The sequence below is a fragment of the Acipenser ruthenus genome, chromosome 6 (genome assembly GCF_902713425.1).
Source record: "Acipenser ruthenus chromosome 6, fAciRut3.2 maternal haplotype, whole genome shotgun sequence".
NCBI lineage: Eukaryota > Metazoa > Chordata > Actinopteri > Acipenseriformes > Acipenseridae > Acipenser > Acipenser ruthenus.
This window is the reverse complement of record NC_081194.1, coordinates 10413021-10436800: the sequence shown is the minus strand read 5'-3', so window position 1 is coordinate 10436800 and position 23780 is coordinate 10413021. Positions and strand designations below refer to the sequence as shown.

The 23780-nt window shown below is 37.9% G+C and overlaps 1 protein-coding gene across 39 annotated transcripts in view; it reads left to right on the top strand.

Annotated features, from left to right (window-relative positions):
- Window positions 1-320: 320 nt before the first annotated feature.
- LOC117411104 (regulating synaptic membrane exocytosis protein 1-like) overlaps window positions 321-23780 on the top strand; it is a 130783-nt gene continuing 107323 nt past the window's right edge. For 18 of the 39 annotated variants that reach the window (XM_059024973.1, XM_059024992.1, XM_059024993.1 and 15 more), the window contains exons 1-2: window positions 322-859; window positions 9257-9328. In XM_059024973.1, the coding sequence (XP_058880956.1) occupies window positions 699-859; window positions 9257-9328 (233 nt within the window). In that variant the 5' untranslated portion in view covers window positions 322-698. Of the gene's footprint in view, window positions 860-9256; window positions 9329-23780 lie in introns of all 39 variants that reach the window. The other 21 variants (XM_059024998.1, XM_059024999.1, XM_059025001.1 and 18 more) reach the window with 6 other exon arrangements.

Below are 23780 nucleotides of genomic sequence, written 5' to 3'. Positions count from 1 at the left end.
TACAGCTGTAAAGGGTATAGACTATGGAAAACCTGAAGGCATTGCATGGTGCAATGTTTGTTTTTTCAGTGAGTGGGTTCAGCAACCAACATTGCCTTTGGCTCATATCCTGAATGAGTAAGAGCAAAGAGTAGAAAAGGGAGTGCGCACGGGTGTTGGGACTTGATAGTGTACTTTTCTGCTGAGATGTATTTGTGAGCGAGCCCAAACGGCTAGGGTATGGTATGGGCATAGCAAGGGGGTACTGTGACTCAACACGTGAACGCGGCGGAGCCCCATTCTCAAATGTGTGTGCGCGTGCCTGTGTAAAGCAGAGGGGCATGCTTGGGGTGCTGCGGTCCCATTGATTGTGTTCCATCTCCCTGACAGCAGCATCGGCAGCAGGAAAGAGCAGAGCTGCACAGACTCCGCCTAGCCAACATCAAACACCAAACCTGAACCTAGCGGTGGAGAGATTTTACAGCAGCCAAACCCAGGCGTCGCTGATTTACTGTATATTATTATCTCCCCGTTAAGATGGGCTACCAGTAATTGAAGGGGGTGGGAAGGAAACCCGAATTGAAACCAAGCACAAAGGTGGGTGCACGCAATCATGAAAGGCTTGCACTATTTCCAAGAACTGCTGCTCAGTCCGTGGACTGTACTGTAAAAAGTGGTTTTGCACTAATAAAAAAGGCACGATAAGGAAGGGGTAAAACATGTCTGCTTCACTGGGGCCCCGCGGCCCTCGCCCACCCACCGCGCCTCTGATGGAAGATCTTCCAGACCTTAGCCATCTGACTGAGGAAGAAAGATCAATTATAATGGCTGTGATGGTTAGACAGAAGCAAGAGGAGGACAAAGAAGAAGCCATGTTAAAGTAAGATCAGAAAAACGACATTATTTGATTTCCTTGTATTCAGTTCTCCCATTAATGTAAGGTGAATCATATATGCTTTTCCATTATTTATCTGATTTAAATATATTCTCATGTTTACTTTAATAACTTAACATACATGATATCACCGCGTTTTAAGTGTGCTCTGTTTCCGTGTGAACGATTTTTTAAAATTTCGAAATATTGGGAGCCTGAATGTCTATAGATGCTTTTCTGTTGTTGTTCTTTTACAATTTAATTTACATATTACATTGGTCACAATTAACATTTATGTTAAGTTATATATGTTGAGATTGCTGTAAGATTTGTATATTTGTTAAATGGGGGAAAAAAAAAAAAACATCTACATTTTTACACAGGTAGGTAGGCTACTCCTTGCCTCAGATAGATTTGTTTCTCTTTAAAAATAGAAAAGGTTTAGTCTATTAATTATGACTGTTAGCCTTGGAGTTTTCTCTGTAAGTAACATTAAATTTGAACTAAGAAACAGTAGCTTGGGGTGGTGATATTCACAGGTGTATTCAAGAATAGGGGGTGTGATCAACGCTTGAGAAAAAAAAATCAAAGAACTACAATCTCAAATTCAACGTTGCATATAAAATTATATATATATATATATATATATATATATATATATATATATATATATATATATATATATATATATATATATATATATAAAATTTTATAATGGATTATCAATTTGTTATATTTTTCGACCCCCCTGCCCCCGGAACGATTCTAGGCGCTAGTTTGTAACTGCAAAGCCCGTTGTATTTAGTTTTGTTTGCAAAGCAGCAGATCATGAATGTGTATGGTAGTAATTACTAATGCAGTTACACGTGCATTGTATTCAACATCGGTGTTTGAAGGAACGCTAGACGGAAATGTGTTGCTTTACATTTCTTCTACTAGTATGATTCATGCATGGTCTATGGCCAAAATATTCTCGAAGTGGATTCCATGATGTTCCTTTTTCAACATGTGGGGTGTGGTTAATAATTTAGGTGCTTGGTGTTGGCAACTACTTTTTCAATACATTTCTGAGACCTGTGGAAAAAAAAGGATATTAATTAGGAAAATACATTCTTGTCACGGAAACATATGGTTTTTTGTAGTTGTAGTACAGCAATGTTCATATTTTTCACATACTGACTTCCAACTCGCGTTGTTTCCTGGTTTTGGTGCACATATACTCGTAGTCTTGTTTTTTTTAATTTTTATTCTATTCAGTATAGGCTTGAGATCAAATGCAACGTTACCTAGTTTGCATGATTCATCACTCACCTAAACAAAAACTGCCACTGTAGAGGCGTCTGTGGAATAGCTTATGCAAAAATCTGATTAATCGATAAATGACAATAGGCTTAAAAAAAACCAAAAAGAAACGGACAAGATCACAGAAGAAAAAGGGTTATTGTGAATTTGGAACAGTGCGTTATATATGTTGTAGACAAATAACTTTGACTTACAGGTGCTTTTTTTATGTGGCATCATGGTTAACATAAAATATAAAAAAAAACATAACAAGTATTTTCTTATATGGTTACAATACAGTTGGGTCTTCACAAGTTTTGATATTATTCAATTTTCACTTGTTACAGTTTAAAAAACAATATTAGCCATCTACATTTTTTTTAATTGCAGGTCTGGCTCAATGAAGTAAATGTAGATTTGAAGAAATCATTTCCAATTTTTTTTCTCTAATTATGTCCAAATCTAATAAATGAAAAATCAATAGGCTATTTTAGAGTGGCAGGCACATGTATTAATCATAAGCCCCTTTCACACTGGCACTTCTACCCAGGTCCGGAACCGGGTTCTGGCTACCCGGGTCACAATCCTGTGTAGTGTGAAACCACGTACGTGGGTCGTACCCAGGTTAACCTAGGTCCCAGCGACCCACCTCAGGATGTAGTTTGACATGCCGACAGTTCAATATTTGCTTACGATTGTAAGTCGCCCTGGATAAGGGCGTCTGCTAAGAAATAAATAATAATAATAATAATAATAATCCAGAGAAGCTGGGATGGAAGCGTCTGTAACAAGCCAGGGCATTAATACACCTATTGTGTACTTGCGTCTGTCACCCAGGTTTATCAAAAGCAGTGTGAAATCGCGTAGCTGACCCACATAACACCGAGTCCTGACCCGGGTAGGTTCCGACCCGGGTAGAGCATGCCAGTGTGAAAGGGGCTCTATTTGCATCAGTTTAGCAACATACAGTATGTAGGAACAGGAACATTGCATCCTGTGTTTCTTTTTGATGTGTTCAGCTTTATTGTACTCTGCTAGTCAGTTCTGGTGAAGCAAACAGTTTGCTGTTCAAACTTTGCTTTCTTTACTGACAGTCTATAACAATTTGATGAATATCAAACTGCATGTTATTCATAAAAACAGACATTTTTATAATAACTTGTATGCTGAATCTTTGTGGATGGGGCCCCATTACTGTAAATTGAGTGGCTGTCTCATTTGAGTTAGATTGAGGCCATCTGTTGCCAACATCATATAAGACTAGTTATAGTATTATTTCAAAGGTAACATTTTAAAATAATGGCTGCAAATTCATAATGAAGTCTGGCTGAATACCACAGGATTAACACCTAAATATCTTATGCATTTCAAATTCTGAAGTAATTAATTCTGAATTCAACACTATTAATTAATATGGATTTTATTACCTGTATTCATTGCATGTTTCTTTATAACAAATTATTTTGATCACGTGTATAAAGCGTGCATTCATGTGCCCACCATGCAATACATGATGAGGCTCTAAGCCTTCAGAAGTGGAATCTTTGAGTCACACGGGTAAAACACGAACCTGCTCGTCCACAGTACTATCTTATAAATCATCCCCCTTTTGGCTGAGATGAAGAAGCAAGGTCCTGCTTTGTGAACACTAAGGCTTCAATGGCATCTGGTGCCAAGGCCAACCATCCCTGACTACCAATGTCAGAAACCCATTACTGGGGTAAAATGAAGAACAGATGTCTCGCCCAGTGGTTTGGCATGGGCAGTAAATGGGTTATATTTAAGGTATCAGCACTACACTTATTTAAAATCATTACCATCCTGAGTTGTTCTTATGCATTTATACATCTGTCTGAATACTTAGGGTAGTGCGTGTGTGTGTGTGTATATATATATATATATATACAGTGCCTTGCGAAAGTATTCGGCCCCCTTGAACTTTGCGACCTTTTGCCACATTTCAGGCTTCAAACGTAAAGATATGAAACTGTAATTTTTTGTGAAGAATCAACAACAAGTGGGACACAATCATGAAGTGGAACGAAATTTATTGGATATTTCAAACTTTTTTAACAAATAAAAAACTGAAAAATTGGGCGTGCAAAATTATTCAGCCCCCTTAAGTTAATACTTTGTAGCGCCACCTTTTGCTGCGATTACAGCTGTAAGTCGCTTGGGGTATGTCTCTATCAGTTTTGCACATCGAGAGACTGAAATTTTTGCCCATTCCTCCTTGCAAAACAGCTCGAGCTCAGTGAGGTTGGATGGAGAGCATTTGTGAACAGCAGTTTTCAGTTCTTTCCACAGATTCTCGATTGGATTCAGGTCTGGACTTTGACTTGGCCATTCTAACACCTGGATATGTTTATTTGTGAACCATTCCATTGTAGATTTTGCTTTATGTTTTGGATCATTGTCTTGTTGGAAGACAAATCTCCGTCCCAGTCTCAGGTCTTTTGCAGACTCCATCAGGTTTTCTTCCAGAATGGTCCGGTATTTGGCTCCATCCATCTTCCCATCAATTTTAACCATCTTCCCTGTCCCTGCTGAAGAAAAGCAGGCCCAAACCATGATGCTGCCACCACCATGTTTGACAGTGGGGATGGTGTGTTCAGGGTGATGAGCTGTGTTGCTTTTACGCCAAACATAACGTTTTGCATTGTTGCCAAAAAGTTCGATTTTGGTTTCATCTGACCAGAGCACCTTCTTCCACATGTTTGGTGTGTCTCCCAGGTGGCTTGTGGCAAACTGTAAACGACACTTTTTATGGATATCTTTAAGAAATGTCTTTCTTCTTGCCACTCTTCCATAAAGGCCAGATTTGTGCAGTATACGACTGATTGTTGTCCTATGGACAGATTCTCCCACCTCAGCTGTAGATCTCTGCAGTTCATCCAGAGTGATCATGGGCCTCTTGGCTGCATCTCTGATCAGTCTTCTCCTTGTATGAGCTGAAAGTTTAGAGGGACGGCCAGGTCTTGGTAGATTTGCAGTGGTCTGATACTCCTTCCATTTCAATATTATCGCTTGCACAGTGTTTAAAGCTTGTGAAATCTTTTTGTATCCAAATCCGGCTTTAAACTTCTCCACAACAGTATCTCGGACCTGCCTGGTGTGTTCCTTGTTCTTCATGATGCTCTCTGCGCTTTAAATGGACCTCTGAGACTATCACAGTGCAGGTGCATTTATACGGAGACTTGATTACACACAGGTGGATTCTATTTATCATCATTAGTCATTTAGGTCAACATTGGATCATTCAGAGATCCTCACTGAACTTCTGGAGAGAGTTTGCTGCACTGAAAGTAAAGGGGCTGAATAATTTTGCACGCCCAGTTTCATATCTTTATGTTTGAAGCCTGAAATGTGGCAAAAGGTCGCAAAGTTCAAGGGGGCCGAATACTTTCGCAAGGCACTGTATATATATATATATATATATATATATATATATATATATATATATATATATATATATATATATATATATATTAGCGCAGGAGTGGTAGCGGTGAGCTGAGCCTAAAAAATAATTGGCTATTCCAAATTGAGAGAAAAAATTATAAGAAAAATTGTCGACTACTAAATTGAAAAAAAAAGCACGTCTTAAATTCAAAGGAATACGGTATATATATGTATATGTACATACAGTTTATATTTCTAATTGAGTACCCTGAACACCTTTCAGCAGTCATTCATTGCTGAAACTGTGGACATATTTATAATGTAAACTTGGTGGAAACAGGTGTTAACCTGGAAATTGTCTTTTGTAAATTGCATTTGTAGCCTTAGGGCCTGATATCTAGCCCCTTTTAGGGCAGAAATCTATTTTAGATGTAAATTGCAATCCATCTTGCACAAATACAATTTTATAGAACTGTATTTCTTTTTTTTTTTGCAGAATGTGTTGATTTTAATGAACATCAGGGAAAAAAAGTGGCTGCACATCCAAGTAGACTGAGGCTATCTTTGAACTCAAAAAAATGTGCAGGTTCATTGAATTGCAGTGATTGTGTTGTGTTACTGGTGTTATCAGATGTGGTGGAGATCTGTTTCTTTCATTAAATATGTACATACTGTATACCTGCATATGTCAAAACCCAGCTAGTTAATAACAGCCAACAACCCTATATATGAAATGTGTGTTTGGATCCTGTAGGATAGAAGATGCACATGTATATGGAGAGTAAAGGTGACTGTTTAAGAGATACGTTCGTTAAACTCTCATGTTTCAGCTTCTGCTTTCTACACATAGAAGAAAGGTGAAGAAAATATATGTCAGTGAATTAGCTTGTATATTATATATATACAAAAGAAAAAAAGTAATATGTTATATATTTAAAATAATGAATCTCTAACATCTGTTTATTTCACAAATAACAACAGCATCAAATTTATCTAGTGTAACGATTAACCAAAACAATGTTTACGCAGACCACTGCTGTTTTAATTCCAGAAGATAGAAATGAACTGCTTTGCTAACAATATAAATCACACAGTTAATACAAATGCTATTTTTTGTAGCATGTTTGCTTCACTTATGATACTTTTTTGGGTTTACTTCTCTATGGTAAAGCACAGTTAAAAAGGGTAATACTAAAAACAGCAACATGTTGATAATAGTCAAAAGAACCACCTAACACACTCATATGAAATGTAAAAGCTACTTTTAAACACTGCAATATTACACACACACAAAAAAAACATTACACAAACTGAATTAGACATTAGAGTTTTAATTTAGGTGTACACATGTGCTTGCAATTTGCTTGATTTAAATACTTCCCAGAAACACCGATTTTAAAAGATGTCATTGCTTCCCATAATTTACTCAACATTTTTTGTTTTTACTGGAGAACATTCTGCAGCGTGGCTAAGTAGCCATTGCACTTATCTACAAATGTGTGTGCATGTGTTCTCCACAAACATCTCACAATCACCCCAGTCCTAAAGTGAACTAAAGCAGCAAATTAAAGAACTCCTGTACTTAGGAGGTTGTCACAATTCTGGTTCAGTTAGCAGTTACAGAAAATAGCCCCCAGAGTGTCCAAATACAATATAGAGGGTTGTGGATATAATCAAAGAAATCAATCAATTATTACATTTAAAATACCACGGTAACAGGTTACATCTTTATGTAATTTTAATACTTAAAAGTAGCTCAGCTCAGCTCAACTCGACTCGACAGCATTCCCACGCCACAAGCCGGCTCCACTGGGTATCATTCTGGTGAAGAATCTCTCTTTAAATGCATTGCTGTTGAGTGAACAATCAACTGCAAATCACCCACACCTGATACATGCATTCTTTGTAGATCATGCTGACATTCCTAATGAGCAGCATTTGAGTTTAGTTCAATTTCTGCAGGCCCAGAGAGGACTAAAAAAAGCGACCTTTGGCAAATTATTGATAGGCATATTGTTTACTTGTGTGTATGTAAAAATTATTTTAAAACATATAGTACATGGACACTGTTTCTTTAGGTTATCTGTAGCAAATGTAAATGCTTTTAATTACGCTAAAGCCATTCACAGCAACAGTGAGTCACATTAACCATAAATATCAAAGAAAAATGCGTCACCTGTGGTGAGTATGCTGTTGTAATTCTCTTGGATCAGCAGAGCAGTCTTTCACATAGAAAATGTTCTTGTTGAGTCACTGCCTACATTTATATCAGCAATTTCAGTTTCTGAAGAGAAAGGGACATCTGAATAGGGAATTATTTAATTAAAATGACTCACAATTGCATTTGAATTACAAAGCAATGCTAGCCTAAACAAAATAGATACTGTTAGAAAGGGAACGCTGCTGCAGATGATGTCACCCCGTTGGGCTTCAAAGCCTTTTTGAGAGATTAGATTTGAAAGTTCTGGTTGTGAACAATTAAAGAAATTAGTGAGGTATGCCGCTTATTCATTTCTTTAGGCAGATCTACTACTCTAAATAGGTTGATTCACTGTAGAGTAGCGGGTTTCCAATTCTTAAACCATATGAATGCATTCATGAACAAGTACAATTCAGCAGATGTATGTGAAGTGTGTAGGCTGTGCATTTGTGAGTAAAATGGGAATTACCAACAGAGTTTTCATTGTATTCCACCTCTACTTAAATATAAAAACAAATAACATTAAATGTAACCCAATCCCCATCGGATCATTCCGTAATACAACCCAAACTTCCAAAACTGGCCAGGGTTGCAATCGCAAATGAAACAGCCGTTGATGTGTGTTTTTTTGGAAATCTAAAGAAGTCTCCAGTGTGTCTGGTGTTTAGTTTCATTGCACTACCATATGCCCAATTCTATATTTTCCCTTGGTGTACACTTATTTAATCAGTGTCCTTGGTGTACTAAAATAGAATGTGCAGTCCTGTGTTTCCTATGTATAATGTGTAGTATCTTGAATTTTTTATCTTGAAGCAATTTTTGGGCAAACAGGAGCAAACGTGTAACTTTCCCGGAGTTGTTTTGAGTTGTGTGTTGAGTTGGTTTTCTTCAAACTTTGTCACAAAACATAAGAGGTTGTAGACATTTCCATACATGTATAATATTGAACAAAACAAGCCAAAACAATATTTTTTTTACAGCTTCTCTGGAAAATGTATTGAAAAAGAAGACGTTCTTCAAACTGTTAAAACCTACCAGTACAGTACTTGAATTTGTAATCATCCATCTGTTTTTTGGTCGTATCTCCTGGTAATAACAAAAGCCAATGACTTAAAACTAGCCGTTTAGAATGTCAATTTTAAATTAATATGAATATGAATGTGTGTAACTGCCATGTAGAACTCCAGGTTAACAGATATTCTTTTAAGTCTCATTGGACTACTAAGGCAATCCAAAATATATTGCCTATACCATTGCTTAGACCCAGGAATCTGTGTGGCCTTTATGTTTGGTGTCATGCATTACATAGATATACAAGCATGTTCTGAAACTGCTAGCCCTTTAAACAAATAATAATGACTAACCCCCAAGCCTAGACATATTTAACAGATAAAAGAAAAAAAAACTATACCACTTGTTCTGTTAAAACTCAGGAGTAATCCAACTGAAGGAATCTTCATTAAAAAAATAAATACATTGAAATGCAGTTCTCTGCCATAATACTGTACCATGTGTTGTAGAGAAGAAAATCCACTAGAAGCAAGAACTGTACTCCTTATTGGAAAGAAACACCCTGAACAAAATGAAAGCAGGTAATTGATGGTATTTGTTTTTATTTTCTTGTATTTATTGTTGAATGATGTAAAATATACAGACCTGAGTCTGAGAGAAAATGATTGTGTGTAGTGAATATTTGGGAAGAATATGTTATGTCAAACACTGATTGTTATTGCAAAATAATTTCTATAAAGAGGCTACGTGGGTTTTAATAGACAAGGTTCATATGCATGTAGACTTTTTTAGATTAAGCAATACACGGTACATAGTTACCAACAACTCATTATGAGGTCCTTTACTATTGCAGTCCAGTGTAGAAACAGTCAACGTTAGCTAGTAAATGAGTTCATTTCTAATGCTACTGCCAGTGGCCTTCGGTGGTTAAAATGGTTAACACATACACATGCTTAATTGCAATTGTGATTAGCAGGCATTTCACCGATTATAAACCCATTTGCCACTGTAGTGGACAAGAATGAAAGGTTGCTGAAAAGTGTAAATCACTTATTTTCCTTTTCCGTTATTTCTTTGCGAAGGTGAACAAAGCCTGTTTTAAGATTATTGCCAATCAATCGGATTTGTTTGAAAATGTGACAATTAATTGATTTAAAAACACAGTTGATGAGAGAGAGAGAGACAGAGAGAGAGAGAGAGAGAGAGAGAGAGAGAGAGAGAAACAAAGCATCCATCACTCATAAAGTGAAGCACTTAGCAAATCATTTAGCATTACCTGTATGTTATGTAAGGGATAACACACGACAGGGTGTGGGTTGTGTTGCATTAAGATACGGCTGTGGTTGGGTTGGAGGCATGAAGTGAAGCTGAGTGCCTTCATGCCAACAAAGCCGTATGTTAATGCAACACAACCCACAAGCCCTGGAGTGTGTTATCCCGCTTATAAAACAGACACAATAATACATAGAAAAACTAACTTTTTAAAAATATATTTTTTTTTAAATGAACAATTTAATTGTCTATTCTTCTGCTTTCGAGAATATACAATAATAGAATACTATTTTATCCCAGCCGGGATTAAAATAATTAATTGTAGCCCTGTCCAGCTACTTACCTCAAATGCCTGAAGCTAGTTAAACCGAGAGTACATGCAGCCGAGAACGTGCTAGACCCGGGGGAAGGGCAAATTTTAGTTGTAGTCTTTACAATGTGCTAGGCCACAACGGGGGATAACTAGCCAAAACGGCTAAAATAACATTAAAACACAGCTAAAAACTTAGCAACTGTTAATATATATATATATATATATTGTAAGGAAGCGGGTTGTGAGAGACAGCAGGGAGGGGGTTAAATCCTCCCTGCAAAAGAAACGTGGGAAAATGCACTTTTTGGTTTATTGTTTGAATTTAATTGTTTAATTGTTTTATTAATGATCATCCGCACCTTGGCATTATTGGGGAATTAGACCCAGGTGTGGGGTTTAAAAAGAGAGCAGGCAGTCTGCTCGGGGCTGCTGAGTGGAAGGAGGCAGAGAGGTGTGCTGTCTCCGAGTAGCCATTGAATAAACGTAAGTGCTGTGTTAAACCGGGGTTTTTTTGAAAGGACAGGGAAACAGCTTAGCTGTCCCGTGTTAGTCAGGGAGTTCCTGTGTGTGTTAGTTAGTGCTCGTACAGAGCTAGGTGTTTGTTTTGTATTTTGTTTATTTCTTTGTTTATTAAAATAGCGCAACCGCGCAAGAAAAATCCATTTGTGTCTGTTGGGTCACTGGTTTTAAAGGGGCAACGAACCCGAGAGTGGTGAAATCATTACATTTGGTGGCAGCGTGTGTGGGCGCCCCTACGACCCAAATAATGGATTTAAAAGAGTTGGTTGAAATGGTCAATCGAAACACGGCTGCTCAAAAAGAGCAGATAAAGAAGTGGAGACAGGAGTGGGGGCTACCTGATCCGGAGCCCACAGAGATAGACCTGCTGCTCCAGAAGTGGGAGCAGGTATGGGTAACCCCGCAATCTCCCAAGCCAGAGGGGGAAGAGCCGGAGCCCAGAGGGGAAGAGCCACCGCTGTCGGAGCCAGAGGGGGAAGAGCCGGAGCCCAGAGGGGAAGAGCTGCCGCTGTCGGAGCCCAGAGGGGAAGAGCTGCCGCTGTCGGAGCCCAGAGGGGAGAAGCCGCCGCTGTCGGAGTCCAGAGGGGAGGAGCCGCCGCTGCCAGAGCCCAGAGGGGAGGAGCCGCTGCTTCCGGAGCCCAGGGAGGAGGTGGAAAACATACCTCCACCACAGCCCCGACCACCACCCCTACTGTCCAGTCCGGCGTCGCTGCGTCCGGTCCCTCACCCCTTGCGCCTGGACACCCTGTCGGTTGGTCTGGACCTCCCGTCACTAGACCTGGAGCCCAGGAGTCGGCAGAATCGGGCACAGTTCTGCACCTGGTCCCCTGCTCCGCTCCTCACGGACACTAAGACGTCGCTGCGCTGCTCCCAGACGTCGCTTACGCTCCCCCTGGTCACTGCTTCGCTCCCCCTAGATGACCGGACGTCGCTGCACTGGATCCCAGCTGCAGACCTCTGCCCGCTGCTGCAGCCTCCAGTGCCCCGGTTGCCGTTCTGGTCGCCCCTGTCAAACCGTTGGGGTCCTTCGTCGCCGGTGCGCGGTCCCTACCTGGCTGAGCCGGGACGTGGATCGATCCACCCTCGAGTTCGCCCGTGGAAGAGGGCGAAAATGGACATTTGTGGACTCGAGGGTGGGTGGTTGGGTTTTAGGGGAGGAGGTGGCCGTTTCATGGCCTGTGTCTTGTAAAGACAAGGGGGGGGATGTGTAAGGAAGCGGGTTGTGAGAGACAGCAGGGAGGGGGTTAAATCCTCCCTGCAAAAGAAACGTGGGAAAATGCACTTTTTGGTTTATTGTTTGAATTTAATTGTTTAATTGTTTTATTAATGATCATCCGCACCTTGGCATTATTGGGGAATTAGACCCAGGTGTGGGGTTTAAAAAGAGAGCAGGCAGTCTGCTCGGGGCTGCTGAGTGGAAGGAGGCAGAGAGGTGTGCTGTCTCCGAGTAGCCATTGAATAAACGTAAGTGCTGTGTTAAACCGGGGTTTTTTTGAAAGGACGGGGAAACAGCTTAGCTGTCCCGTGTTAGTCAGGGAGTTCCTGTGTGTGTTAGTTAGTGCTCGTACAGAGCTAGGTGTTTGTTTTGTATTTTGTTTATTTCTTTGTTTATTAAAATAGCGCAACCGCGCAAGAAAAATCCATTTGTGTCTGTTGGGTCACTGGTTTTAAAGGGGCAACGAACCCGAGAGTGGTGAAATCATTACAATATATATATATATATATATATATATATATATATATATATATATATATATATACAGTGCCTTGCAAAAGTATTCAGACCCCTGACCAATTCTCTCATATTACTGAATTACAAATGGTACATTGAAATTTCGTTCTGTTTGATATTTTATTTTAAAACACTGAAACTCAAAATCAATTATTGTAAGGTGACATTGGTTTTATATTGGGAAATATTTTTAAGAAAAATAAAAAACTGAAATATCTTGCTTGGATAAGTATAAGTATTCAACCCCTGTGCAGTGGAAGCTCCCAGTTTACACCGATGGAAGAAATTGCCCTAACGAGGACACAATTACCTTACCATTGGCCTCCACCTGTGAACCATTAAAGTTGCTGTCACATTTTCTGGATAAAAACCCCACTGTTGAAGGATCATCCTTCATCATCTGAAGGAAAATGAAGACCAAAGAGCATTCTACAGAAGTTAGAGATAAAGTAATACAGATGCACTGTGTGCAAAGCTGGTACATACTTACCCCAAAAGACTTAAAGCTGTTATTGCAGCGAAAGGTGGCTCTACCAAATATTAATGTGTGAGGGTTGAATACTTATGCAAGCAAGATATTTCAGTTTTTTATTTTTCTTAAAAATATTTCCCAACATAAAACCAATGTCACCTTACAATAATTGATTTTGTGTTTCAGTGTTTTAAAATAAAATATCAAACAGAACGAAATTTCAATGTACCATTTGTAATTCAGTAATATGAGAGAATTGGTCAGGGGTCTGAATACTTATCGAGAAAAACAAGTAATAAGGCTCAACAGAGTAACAAAAAACTATACCCAGGCTTTCTGTTGCGAGTTTAATACGTTGTGTATTGATAATTTATTAATCGAACTGACAAAAAAAAGTTCAGCCGTGCATTAAGCTATATTTATAGCTATATTTATGCACGGTTTAAATCCCCTCAGCAGCCAATCAGCATGCAACATCCGAACATTCCATTTTATAAGGATTATTAAGCACTGCATATATTTTTCAAGATGCAGTGAATCTGTTGTTCATGTTGTGAATTTTCTAAGGTCTTGTTTTGTAAACTGCTGATAAACTATTGTGCTGAAGAATGGTAAATGACTCCATCTGTAGGTGGTGTTAGCTCATACTGGAATTCAGAAGCTTTTCGTTAGATGAAACCTTGTTGTGTTTTTATCTTTCTTGTGGCAGCTTAGCCATTCAAAATATGCAGTGATTCACAGTTTCTCAACCTTGTTGAGGTTTCATAGGAAGAGTGGATATCCTTCTACAAATAAATAGAGACTTAGGAAATACAGCTTTCATTATGTCGCTATCTGGCTTACACATAAAAAAATAGTGAAATGTTCAAAACAGTGACTTCATGAGGGGCCCTACAGTATAGTAAGTACATGTATAATTTACTTTTAATTTGGTCTAACTGTGAATTAACCACATTTAAGAATTTAAAAATTGTGAAATAACAAGGGAATGGTGCATTAGATCATGTACAAGAGAAATTTCACTGTGAACCTTAATCCTGACCTGAAGACCTGTGTCTCTCTTCACAAACAGCTGTGTCAGATTGTGTGGTGGTTATTGACAGTTATTCACATTTGATCACCACATGCGTTTCACCTGTCAAGTTGTATTCAAACCAGAGAAGAGCCACTGCATTAACCCACTGAACCCCAACCCCCCCTCCCGAATGCATTGTGGTAATGTCCCAAGAAGTATTAACTCACTCTTAGAGTTTTCGATTTGATCGATTAGTTCAGGTATTGTCAGAAAGAATGACAGGCCCCAGAGGTTGTGGAAATGGCTGTAATTATGGAGATAATCTCTATGCCTGTTCCCACTGGAACAAAGCTAAATTAAATTATACAATAGGTATATGCCTGGTTTATGCTTGGAGTTGAGAGCTCGTCTTTAAGAAGAATATTCCTATTATAAAATAAAAAATATACTGTAAAAATTTTAAATTCAATTTCAGGACCATTAAGACTATTTTTATTCTGAATAGTATCTTTAATTTTTAATTTTTTTTAAGATAGCAGTTCCTTTGGCCAGTTTAATGGCCCGGTTTTCAAGCTGGGATGTGCTTGCACAGATTTATTCAGGCTGGAATGTATTTATTCAGATATGTAACAACTATGATGAGCTGACTACTTTTTAAGTGCCACTTCTTAATTATAGCTTAAGTACTGTTTTCCTTTTTAGTTTGTTTTTGGGAAGCAGTTTCAGTGTCTGTTCCACATGAGCATACTGTCTGAGAATAAAATATGATTCTGCATATTTCCAGTGGTTACACTGTATTACATTGAAGAGTCACAATGCTGTTTATATATTATGCAGATATGACTGATATGGAGTCAAATAAATAAACATGTAGCTATTGTTGAAGTCAATATATTTTTAGCAAGAAGTACATTACAAAGAGATTCAGAACCTTATTTTAGCAGCTTGTTATACTGCAATGTTATCAAGCTATTAAAAATATATCAAGTTTCTAAAATCACTCGGAAGTTGAAATTTGCTCAATGTTTGTTACACTGATGAAACCTACATTGACTTTTAGGAATACAGAGACTAAGATGATTTTTTTGTGTTAGGGATTCAATGTTGCAGTTTAAATCAGGGAGGTAATGGGAGGAGATGCTGCATTATTTATTGTATAGGTTAGTCAAGCCATGTGTAAGAAAAAAAAACAACTGCATAAAGGTCCTCTTTGGGTATTTCAGATACCTCTGCCATATAGTGACCCATTTAACGAGAGCCAGTATGTTTCCAAGCTTGCTCCCAATTGTTTGTGTACCCTTTTTGCCCTTGGATATTTAATTCACTTTCCACTTTTTAGTTACTCATCCAAACATGTTTTTTTAATTGCCATTGCTCCTAGATCCCACCCCCAGCAATTCTTCAGCTTTTTTCTCTGTCACTGTGTGGTTTTAGACAGAAGTGGTCTGTGAGACATTTAGCCTTCCTTTAGCATGATCTTGTCAGTGCCTCTGGATATTTTAAGAAAGCGTGTGTCTGGGTTAATGTGACAGTCAAAGATTACGGGCTGTTAGCATAAGAACTTGCAGCATACTTAACAGCAAAAAACAAGGCAGCTGTCACTGCCCTCCATTTGAAAGGGTTTTCAAATGTTTACAGTTTACGACTCACAGCTTTACCCGGACAGGGCAATCTCAGTTAGTATGCCTTTTCACATTAGTAGATACAGACACTTTCATTGGTAAATACATTTCTATGGCATGCTCAGTTATTTAGTAATATGATGCATCAGTATCGCAGCTGTGATAAAATGCAGTAAAAATGCTCAATGCTCTTCTATAACTTTATTTAGAAGTTCTAAAAAGAAACTTGGTAAAAAGAAACTAAATAAAAATAAACTTGGTACATTATTTTTTAATAATGTCATGTCTAAAATTAATTTGGGTCAAAAGTGGTTGGAGGTTATGACATGCCTTTCAGCCGTGCAGGATCTTAAAGTGCTTGACAAACACTGTGCAACTAATTCATAGAGTGTAGCCACATAGGTGCAGCCATCTCTGAGGTGGAACACAGCAGTTTAATTGTACCAGAAGCCACACAACAGCTGTTTTTGTTTTGAAAGTGGATGGGGTGGAAATTAGAAATGCATACACCATAACTCATGTGCTGTCAGTGTCCCAGGTCATAATCAAGCCCACATTTGAAAGTATAGTGTTCTAACCACAACACCACCTCTATAACTGAAACACACATTTATCCAGGGTAACAGCAATTGCACCAACATTATTGCACCATTTCACTGGAGGCAAAAGACAATTTACTGTGAACAGTGCTTTCAACTTTTTTTCTCCTTTATACAACATAAACCACTGAACACTGACTACAGCTGCAAAGCACATTGCTATTATAGTCTTAAAATAAGTTTTTTTGAATAGAAATATGGGGCCCGATTTGGTGTTTCTAAGATAAAAGTTCTTTAGATGAGTTCATCTGGCCTGTTATTCTTTTAACCCGATTTACAAAACTTGGTAAGTGGATTCTTGTGTAAATGTACTCACTGCTATTAATTAGTGTACAATTGTTTTGCATTTCAACTGAAATGCAAGCTTCTGTTTTGCTCAGTAAGGTTAACATGCCAAAAATCAGATTTGTTTTTAATTCCAGGGGTTTATCAATCAATCAATCTTTATTTTATATAGCGCCTTTCATAGTGGACCACCATCACAAAGTGCTTTACAAGATACAGTGAAAAACAATAATTTATAATTTATTTATTTAGCAGACGCCTTTATCCAAGGCGACTTACAGAGACTAGGGTGTGTGAACTATGCATCAGCTGCAGAGTCACTTAAAACTACGTCTCACCCGAAAGACGGAGCACAAGGAGGTTAAGTGACTTGCTCAGGGTCACACAATGAATCAGTGGCTGAGGTGGGATTTGAACCGGGGACCTCCTGGTTACAAGCCCTTTTCTTTAACCACTGGACCACACAGACCACACAACAATGCATAGTACATTAAATACAAGGCTAGGATGTGAAAATTCTAGAACAATGGATGCATATATCTCATAGAATCATGAGTAAGATACAATTATTATTATTTTTTTGTATCTATACTTTATAACTTATGTTACACAACATAAGTTACCAAGCTTTGAAAATCTGGCCCTTAGTGTACTGTACAAGGAGATAGCTATCTTCTCCCAGCTGAGCCTTTTATGCTGAGAAGGGTTGTCTCCAAACACACTGCATCCTCTAGTTCGAGCTACTGTACGACAAGCACTTTGGACGTTCCTTTTTTTCCCACTGGATTTTATGTAGGTAGTCAATAGCTTTAGTCTGACTGCTACTGAATCTGTCATCTGGCGACAGGTTGCTGTGCTAGACTATGGAAGTCTTGGAAACTTGATTGTATTTCTGAAAGGAGAATACACCCCTTAATGAAACACGTAATTATCAAACTATATATATATATAGGATCACGGTTCCTTCCACCCTCTTAAATTCCAGTGGGGAGAGCCACTTTGCTCATTGTTCCTTTCTAAGACTGAAAGGGCCTTCATAACGGCATTCTATAGAATACGTATATTTAGAGGCTACCTCAGAATGTGAATTAGCCATGACAGTGCAGATTCCATTACTTGTCAGTTAACTCAAAGTATTAATTTGCTGCATTATTAATAAGTGACTGAAAGTTGTACTAATGTCCTGATGTCATTATCATAGAGAGTTTATGTCTCTTCTTTCATATAGACTAAGATTATGTAAGAGAAGTGAACAGAAAAGGCACAGTGGATTTGTAGTTATTGTTTAAATGCGCATTGTGAGAAATATATATATGATAGTAAATTTCTCTTGTTTTGTAATTTGTATAATGTATGGAAAAAAAGTTAATGGCTCTACGCAAAGGGCAATAAACAGAGACAGATCCACTATCAATTTATTTCCTTTAAGTCATTAAAATGAAAGATTCAAATAACACACACTATTGGTCAAATTACATTTGGACATTTCTTGTTTCAAGGGCATATATTTCAAGTTTGGCATCTGGTGCAGTGCTATTCAATAGTCAATTAGTCAATCTTCTACTTGCAGTTGCAACCACAGACACTGTTGCCACAGCCAGTTGTGCACTAACTATCAATCCAGACACACTTAAGGGTTTACCTACATTTCTATACAGGAAAGTCTGTCAGATCCCAATGTGAAGTTACTGTACAATAGTGTTTGACAATGCATTTGGTGTAATTATGATCTTAATTGTTTGGAAATTGTAAAAATTGCATGATTATGTCCAGTATTAGATCTATTATTTAAAAAAAACAAAAAAAAAAACAAATAATAATCAAGATTTGTTTTTTGTTAATCATCCACGCCTTGTTTATTAATTTGGTTTACTATGTTTAAAAAAACAATAGTCTGTGATTGACCCCCCTGCTGATCTAATCCTGGGTTTTATATAACTTTGTTCATTAATGGGTACCTGCTGGGTCTGCTAACTTCTGGAATACGATTTTGAACACATACATTTATATTAAAGTCTTTACCGAAGCTCCTTATGAATGTAGGAACAATAGGAACAATATTATGTATCTAGCCATTTATAACAAAACAATTAAATAGTGCAGGTTACCAGACAACAGTAATATAGTAGTATGGAGAGTTGTGCACAAGTGCTGTATATAACATTTGGTAAGATAGCACTGGTCTAGGTGAATACCATATCTACCAAACTACCGCGAGATAGGGCATGTAATTTAGCAGTGTTTTCCCATGAGTGTTTTTTATGAAACACCCGACATGAATCACAATCATCAGACTTGGCACTCTTAACAGGTGGTCCTTTTATACAGCTGTCCGTGATACAGGTCTGATTGGGTCGGTTTGTATACTGTGTGTACACAATATGTGGTCAAATTTCCAAAGTTTTTATGTAAAAACTGTGTTAATCTAAACCAACTTGCTAATCATGTTGTTGTTCTTGTTTTTAATAAACAAAAACAAAAAACAGAATGACAGGGAACAGAATGCGTGCAGATGCGTATCGATAAACAAAATGAATAAAAAATGAATCTACTTCCCTTTCAGCAGCTACTTCAGCAACTTGAGCATCCTAAAAATATCTCTTTTGAGAAGGAGGCGATAACTAGGTCATCTTCTCTGCGAAACACAGTTTTTCATCTTTGCAATGAATATTAACAGAACTGTCTTATGATTCTTGTTCGGGGGGGGGGGGGGGGGGGGGGGGGGGGGAATGCATGATGCATATATAAATGCCAACTGGAACATTTTTAGAAACCCGATATCCTGAATCCCCAAACAAATGCTTAGAGATCAAATGATTTTTTTATTGGTCATGAATAGGAGAACCCCACCGAATTGATCTTTGAATTGAATCTTCATCAGTAGTCGAGTGCCCTTGCTGCAGCTCACTTTGTGGTGTGCATGCAGATCAGTGAGGAAGGGCTTGAGGGGGCAGGTGGCGTTCATTGACTGTCATTGATCGCCAGTCATTCATAACAATCGCAGAACAAGAACAAGACACCCTTGAAGCCATTGAGAGAGTTTACTGCTTGCATAATCTTAAGCGAATAGAGAGGCTTTTGAGATACTGTATGATGAAAATGTATATGCAGTAAAAAAAAAAAAAAAATTGGGGGTGAACATCCTTGCAGCTGTTTTGATCCTGGTAATTTAATAAGGTTGTATAAAGTTTTAAATTCTAGTTTGTGTAACAGAACTTTAGCTAAAAAAAGAATGTTTTGCAAATCAAAGCTGATTAAACAGAGCCATTTATTATTATTATTATTATTATTATTATTATTATTATTATTATTATTATTATTATTATTTCTTATTAAACTGAAGCTAGTTTCCCTTGGAGTAAGACTAAATAAACTACATTTCATTGCAAAATGGAGAACTACGAGAAGCAAAACGAATATAAGAGCATCCTATGTGAGGGAGAAGTGATCAGAATGAACCATAGTCAGCTATGTTTTTGGTGTTACCACTGTTCCAACATTGTCATAGCAGATGTAAATGTCTGTGATTGAAGAAAGCTTCATGCCCACATCCTCAGGGACACGTGTTATGACTGGAGGGACAGGAGAAACTGTAAAGCATTGATAATGGACCAGCATGAAAGTTTAACATGTGTACTGTATTTGTTTTGAAATCTGGAAATAAGTTGTATGTAAATTGAGCAGAGTATATAACAAGTCAGTCAGCATCATGATCATCTCACCATATTATTAATCATACACAATAGTCTATAAGGTCCATTTCATGTAGCATTGTGATATGTGAAGGGTTACTGCTATACTATGAGAAAAAAAAACCCTAAAACAAAGCATTCCAGTGCACATATACCATTATGTGCCTGCATCCTAACAGACCACTGTCTGCTCCTGCTTGCCATGCGTTGTGATCCACCACCTCTCCCTTAAAGAGTTCTCAAGTGCTGTGATTGCGAGGGAAGCCAGACCCTCTGGGAGAACTAGCAGCATCTTGTATGCAGCAGCTAATGGTGGTGCATCCCGTGCGTGTGACATGAATGATGGAGGTACTCTGCAACCTGCTGATTTATTTTAAGTAACATGGGGGAAGGGGAAGGGAGGTTAAACTCCTACAATATTTTGATAAGCATCCATTTTCTTTTTTGTTTTTTTCTTTGTTTTTAATATCGCACCCTATTTAGTCACAAATTCCTGGTTCTTTACTTGCTGTCAACCTCTTTATATGCACTGCATCTTAATGGCACTCAAACAAAAAGGAGTTTCAAGTGAATCAGAATCTACTATAAATGAGAAACACTGTGTCTGTGGTATATATAGAGTGTTGGATTGCAGTGTTACACAAAGAAAGGCAGGTGACATGCCAACTAAATCTCTTTGCACTCTACGGAGAGTTGAGGGGAGGCACTGGATTTTGTATAGCTCTGTTGTTTGAACTCTTGTCAGTAACCCTGTGAAATGCTGGCGTCACTCCACAGTGATCCTTGTTTGCAGAGGCGGAACTTAAAAACACCCTCTAGCAATTCCTGCCAACGCCTTCTCTTGATCCACAGGCAGACAAATGGACCTGTGGAGAATCTTTCCTGCATTCTTAGGCTTTACCTCCTACAGGAGATGTCTCTGTTGTTTACCTTACTAAGAAAAGCACCCCCTCAGGATTGTGGGATTGAGATTCAGAGACACGAAGCCTCTCTTGTTTAAACAATAAAACATACATTTCTTTACAGCATTTTCACACCAAGCATCTCCAGGCATTTTACCTGTAAGCCTTTTCAAACCAAAAAAAAAGGATTGAGTTTGGATTTAAATTTAGAATATGAATCTTGATTCATCAGTGCCCTTAGGCAGGGAATTCCACCATTGGGATGTGTAGTCAATGGGAAATTGCATGATTATAATATTACTAATGATGTTCAGTACAAATACATAATCAACAGTAACAGCTTTATTTGAATTGATCATTGTACTGCAATGTTTATTGAGGATAGATCCTCAATAAGTAGATCACAGGTGCAATTTTTCTCTCTCTTGCAAAAGTTCTTGGTCATGTAAACCATGTAGGAACAATTGAGTAGTTTCCAATTTCAAATATTATTTCAGTTCAAAGAGATCGGAAATGTATTTATGAACACCAACACAGGCACAAGGATGGTTCAATTAATAACTACAATTTATTGGATAACAGTAATGGAAAAGTTTATTGCGGAAATCGTAACTTCGATTTTACTCAACAGCCCCTGACTCAATCGGTGTTTGGTTGTGAAGTGTTAATTGTTGAAATGCACGATGACAATGCAGAGTCTTGATGTGATGTCTGCTTCTTTGGTTCTTCAACCACAACTGTAGTCCAACACAGTCTTTAAGTTATTTTGTGAGAACAGGGATATATTTTCTCCCTCTCGCGGTCTCTCTTCTTCTTTCACCACTGCACTTTGTCTCACAGGCTATAACCACCTTTTCCCGATATTTTATCTGCAGCAGAGATACACAACAGACACACACACACACACACACACACACAGTTTGTGTACGTGGTTCACTTTTGGCAGGTGCTACATGCAGTCAGCAGTTCCTTTGTTCTTTGTTTTCAGGGCTGTGTTCCATTTTGGCTGACTGCTTAGTTTAAAAGATTTTTTTAGCAAACAGACAATACAAAATGTATCACTTTCTTCAATATAATTGATGCTATTTTCTGTAGCAGAGTCCCATGCGATAATGTAATATACATAAGTTGATTCAAATTCAGGTTTTCTAACTGCATCTAACTGGGTCAAAAGGAATGCTAATCAAGGTTTTCTTGTTAGCATTAGCAGCATAATCACTGGTCCCCTTTTCATGTGTTGAAGAACTTTGGGTATAAAAAGATATAAAAGTATTAAAAACTTTTTTTATACTTGTTTTTTTTCAGTAAATTAAGGTACCTTCTCTACTCGCTAAAATCCGGTGCTGGATAAATTAAGGATATATGCAACAAAGAGTATCCGCAAAAATGTTTTAACTTTTATTTGTGCAACACCAAGAGTAGAAAGTGAACAAGTCATGTTCAGGATCAGAATTTGTGCGTGTCACTTTGGCTACGATTGCTGGATTTGAAGGTTAAACACCTTGATGCAGGTTTGCACCACTTCACACAAACTTCACAGACAAGCATCAGGATGTCAGAAGATGCACTGAAATAGTAATCCCTGATCACAGCATATATATAGAGGTGCTAATTAATTTTGTTAAGACTAAGCAGGGTTGCACCATGCATCTGAATCGAGCAGCGTTGAGGTTGGTATGATACGTGCTGGAGATGCTTGTATTTATTTCCCCAGTAACAGGGTACAAATAAAGCTCTAGGCAGTTTTTCTATTTCATTTTCATCCCAGAGCTAGGTGACGTATTGATAGCTCCTTGGTAATTACTGGTGTTTTCCAGTTGCTTTGCTCCGGAGATTTTAAGCTTGAGTAAGTATATTTAAAATGAAATTAATTTTCCATACTTGATATTGGTGCACACATACTCGCAAACAAAAAAACCATCAAATGATAGTGCTTACTTAAACAGTTTATCTATTGCTAGCATTGAATTGTTGTTTCAGTCTGAAGCTCAGTTACTTCTGTTCTGGTTGAGTAGTTCTTAATGATGGTCTTAGGGATTCACAGATCTCTGTCCTTATGGTCAGGTTTCAATGCAGTAAAGTAAGATTTCTGCAATTGTGTAATCATTTTATTTCATAAAGTGCACTCCTCATATGAAAATATGCATAAGCAAAACAGGGAGAATGGAAGGTGTTAAACTCTAATATAAAGTTGCCTGAAAAGCAGCATTATGAATTCCATTCAACTCCTAAAAATGATTTTATAGATTTTTACTGACCCTAATGCGCCTTATTTAAAGAATGACCCGTAAACACTGATTTTTTTGTTGTTGTTGTTACTGTCAGTTTAGCAGCTTTTGCTAGAGAAGCAAAGCCTGTCCTGCAAACATCCGTGCATCAGTGAGAAACATTAATAATGAGGTTGGATTCTTCATGGTCATAAAGTGTGGAAATAACAGATTTGAAATGTTGTACAACATATGTGTTCAGTTGTGTGCCTGGACATACAGCTAAACTCAGTGTATGGTAATAAAATGATGTTCTACTTTAAAATAGAGAACATTTTAACAAATATTTAAATCTAAGCAATGGGTGACATTTTCATGTTTTGGAGTGGACAAAAATGTAGTG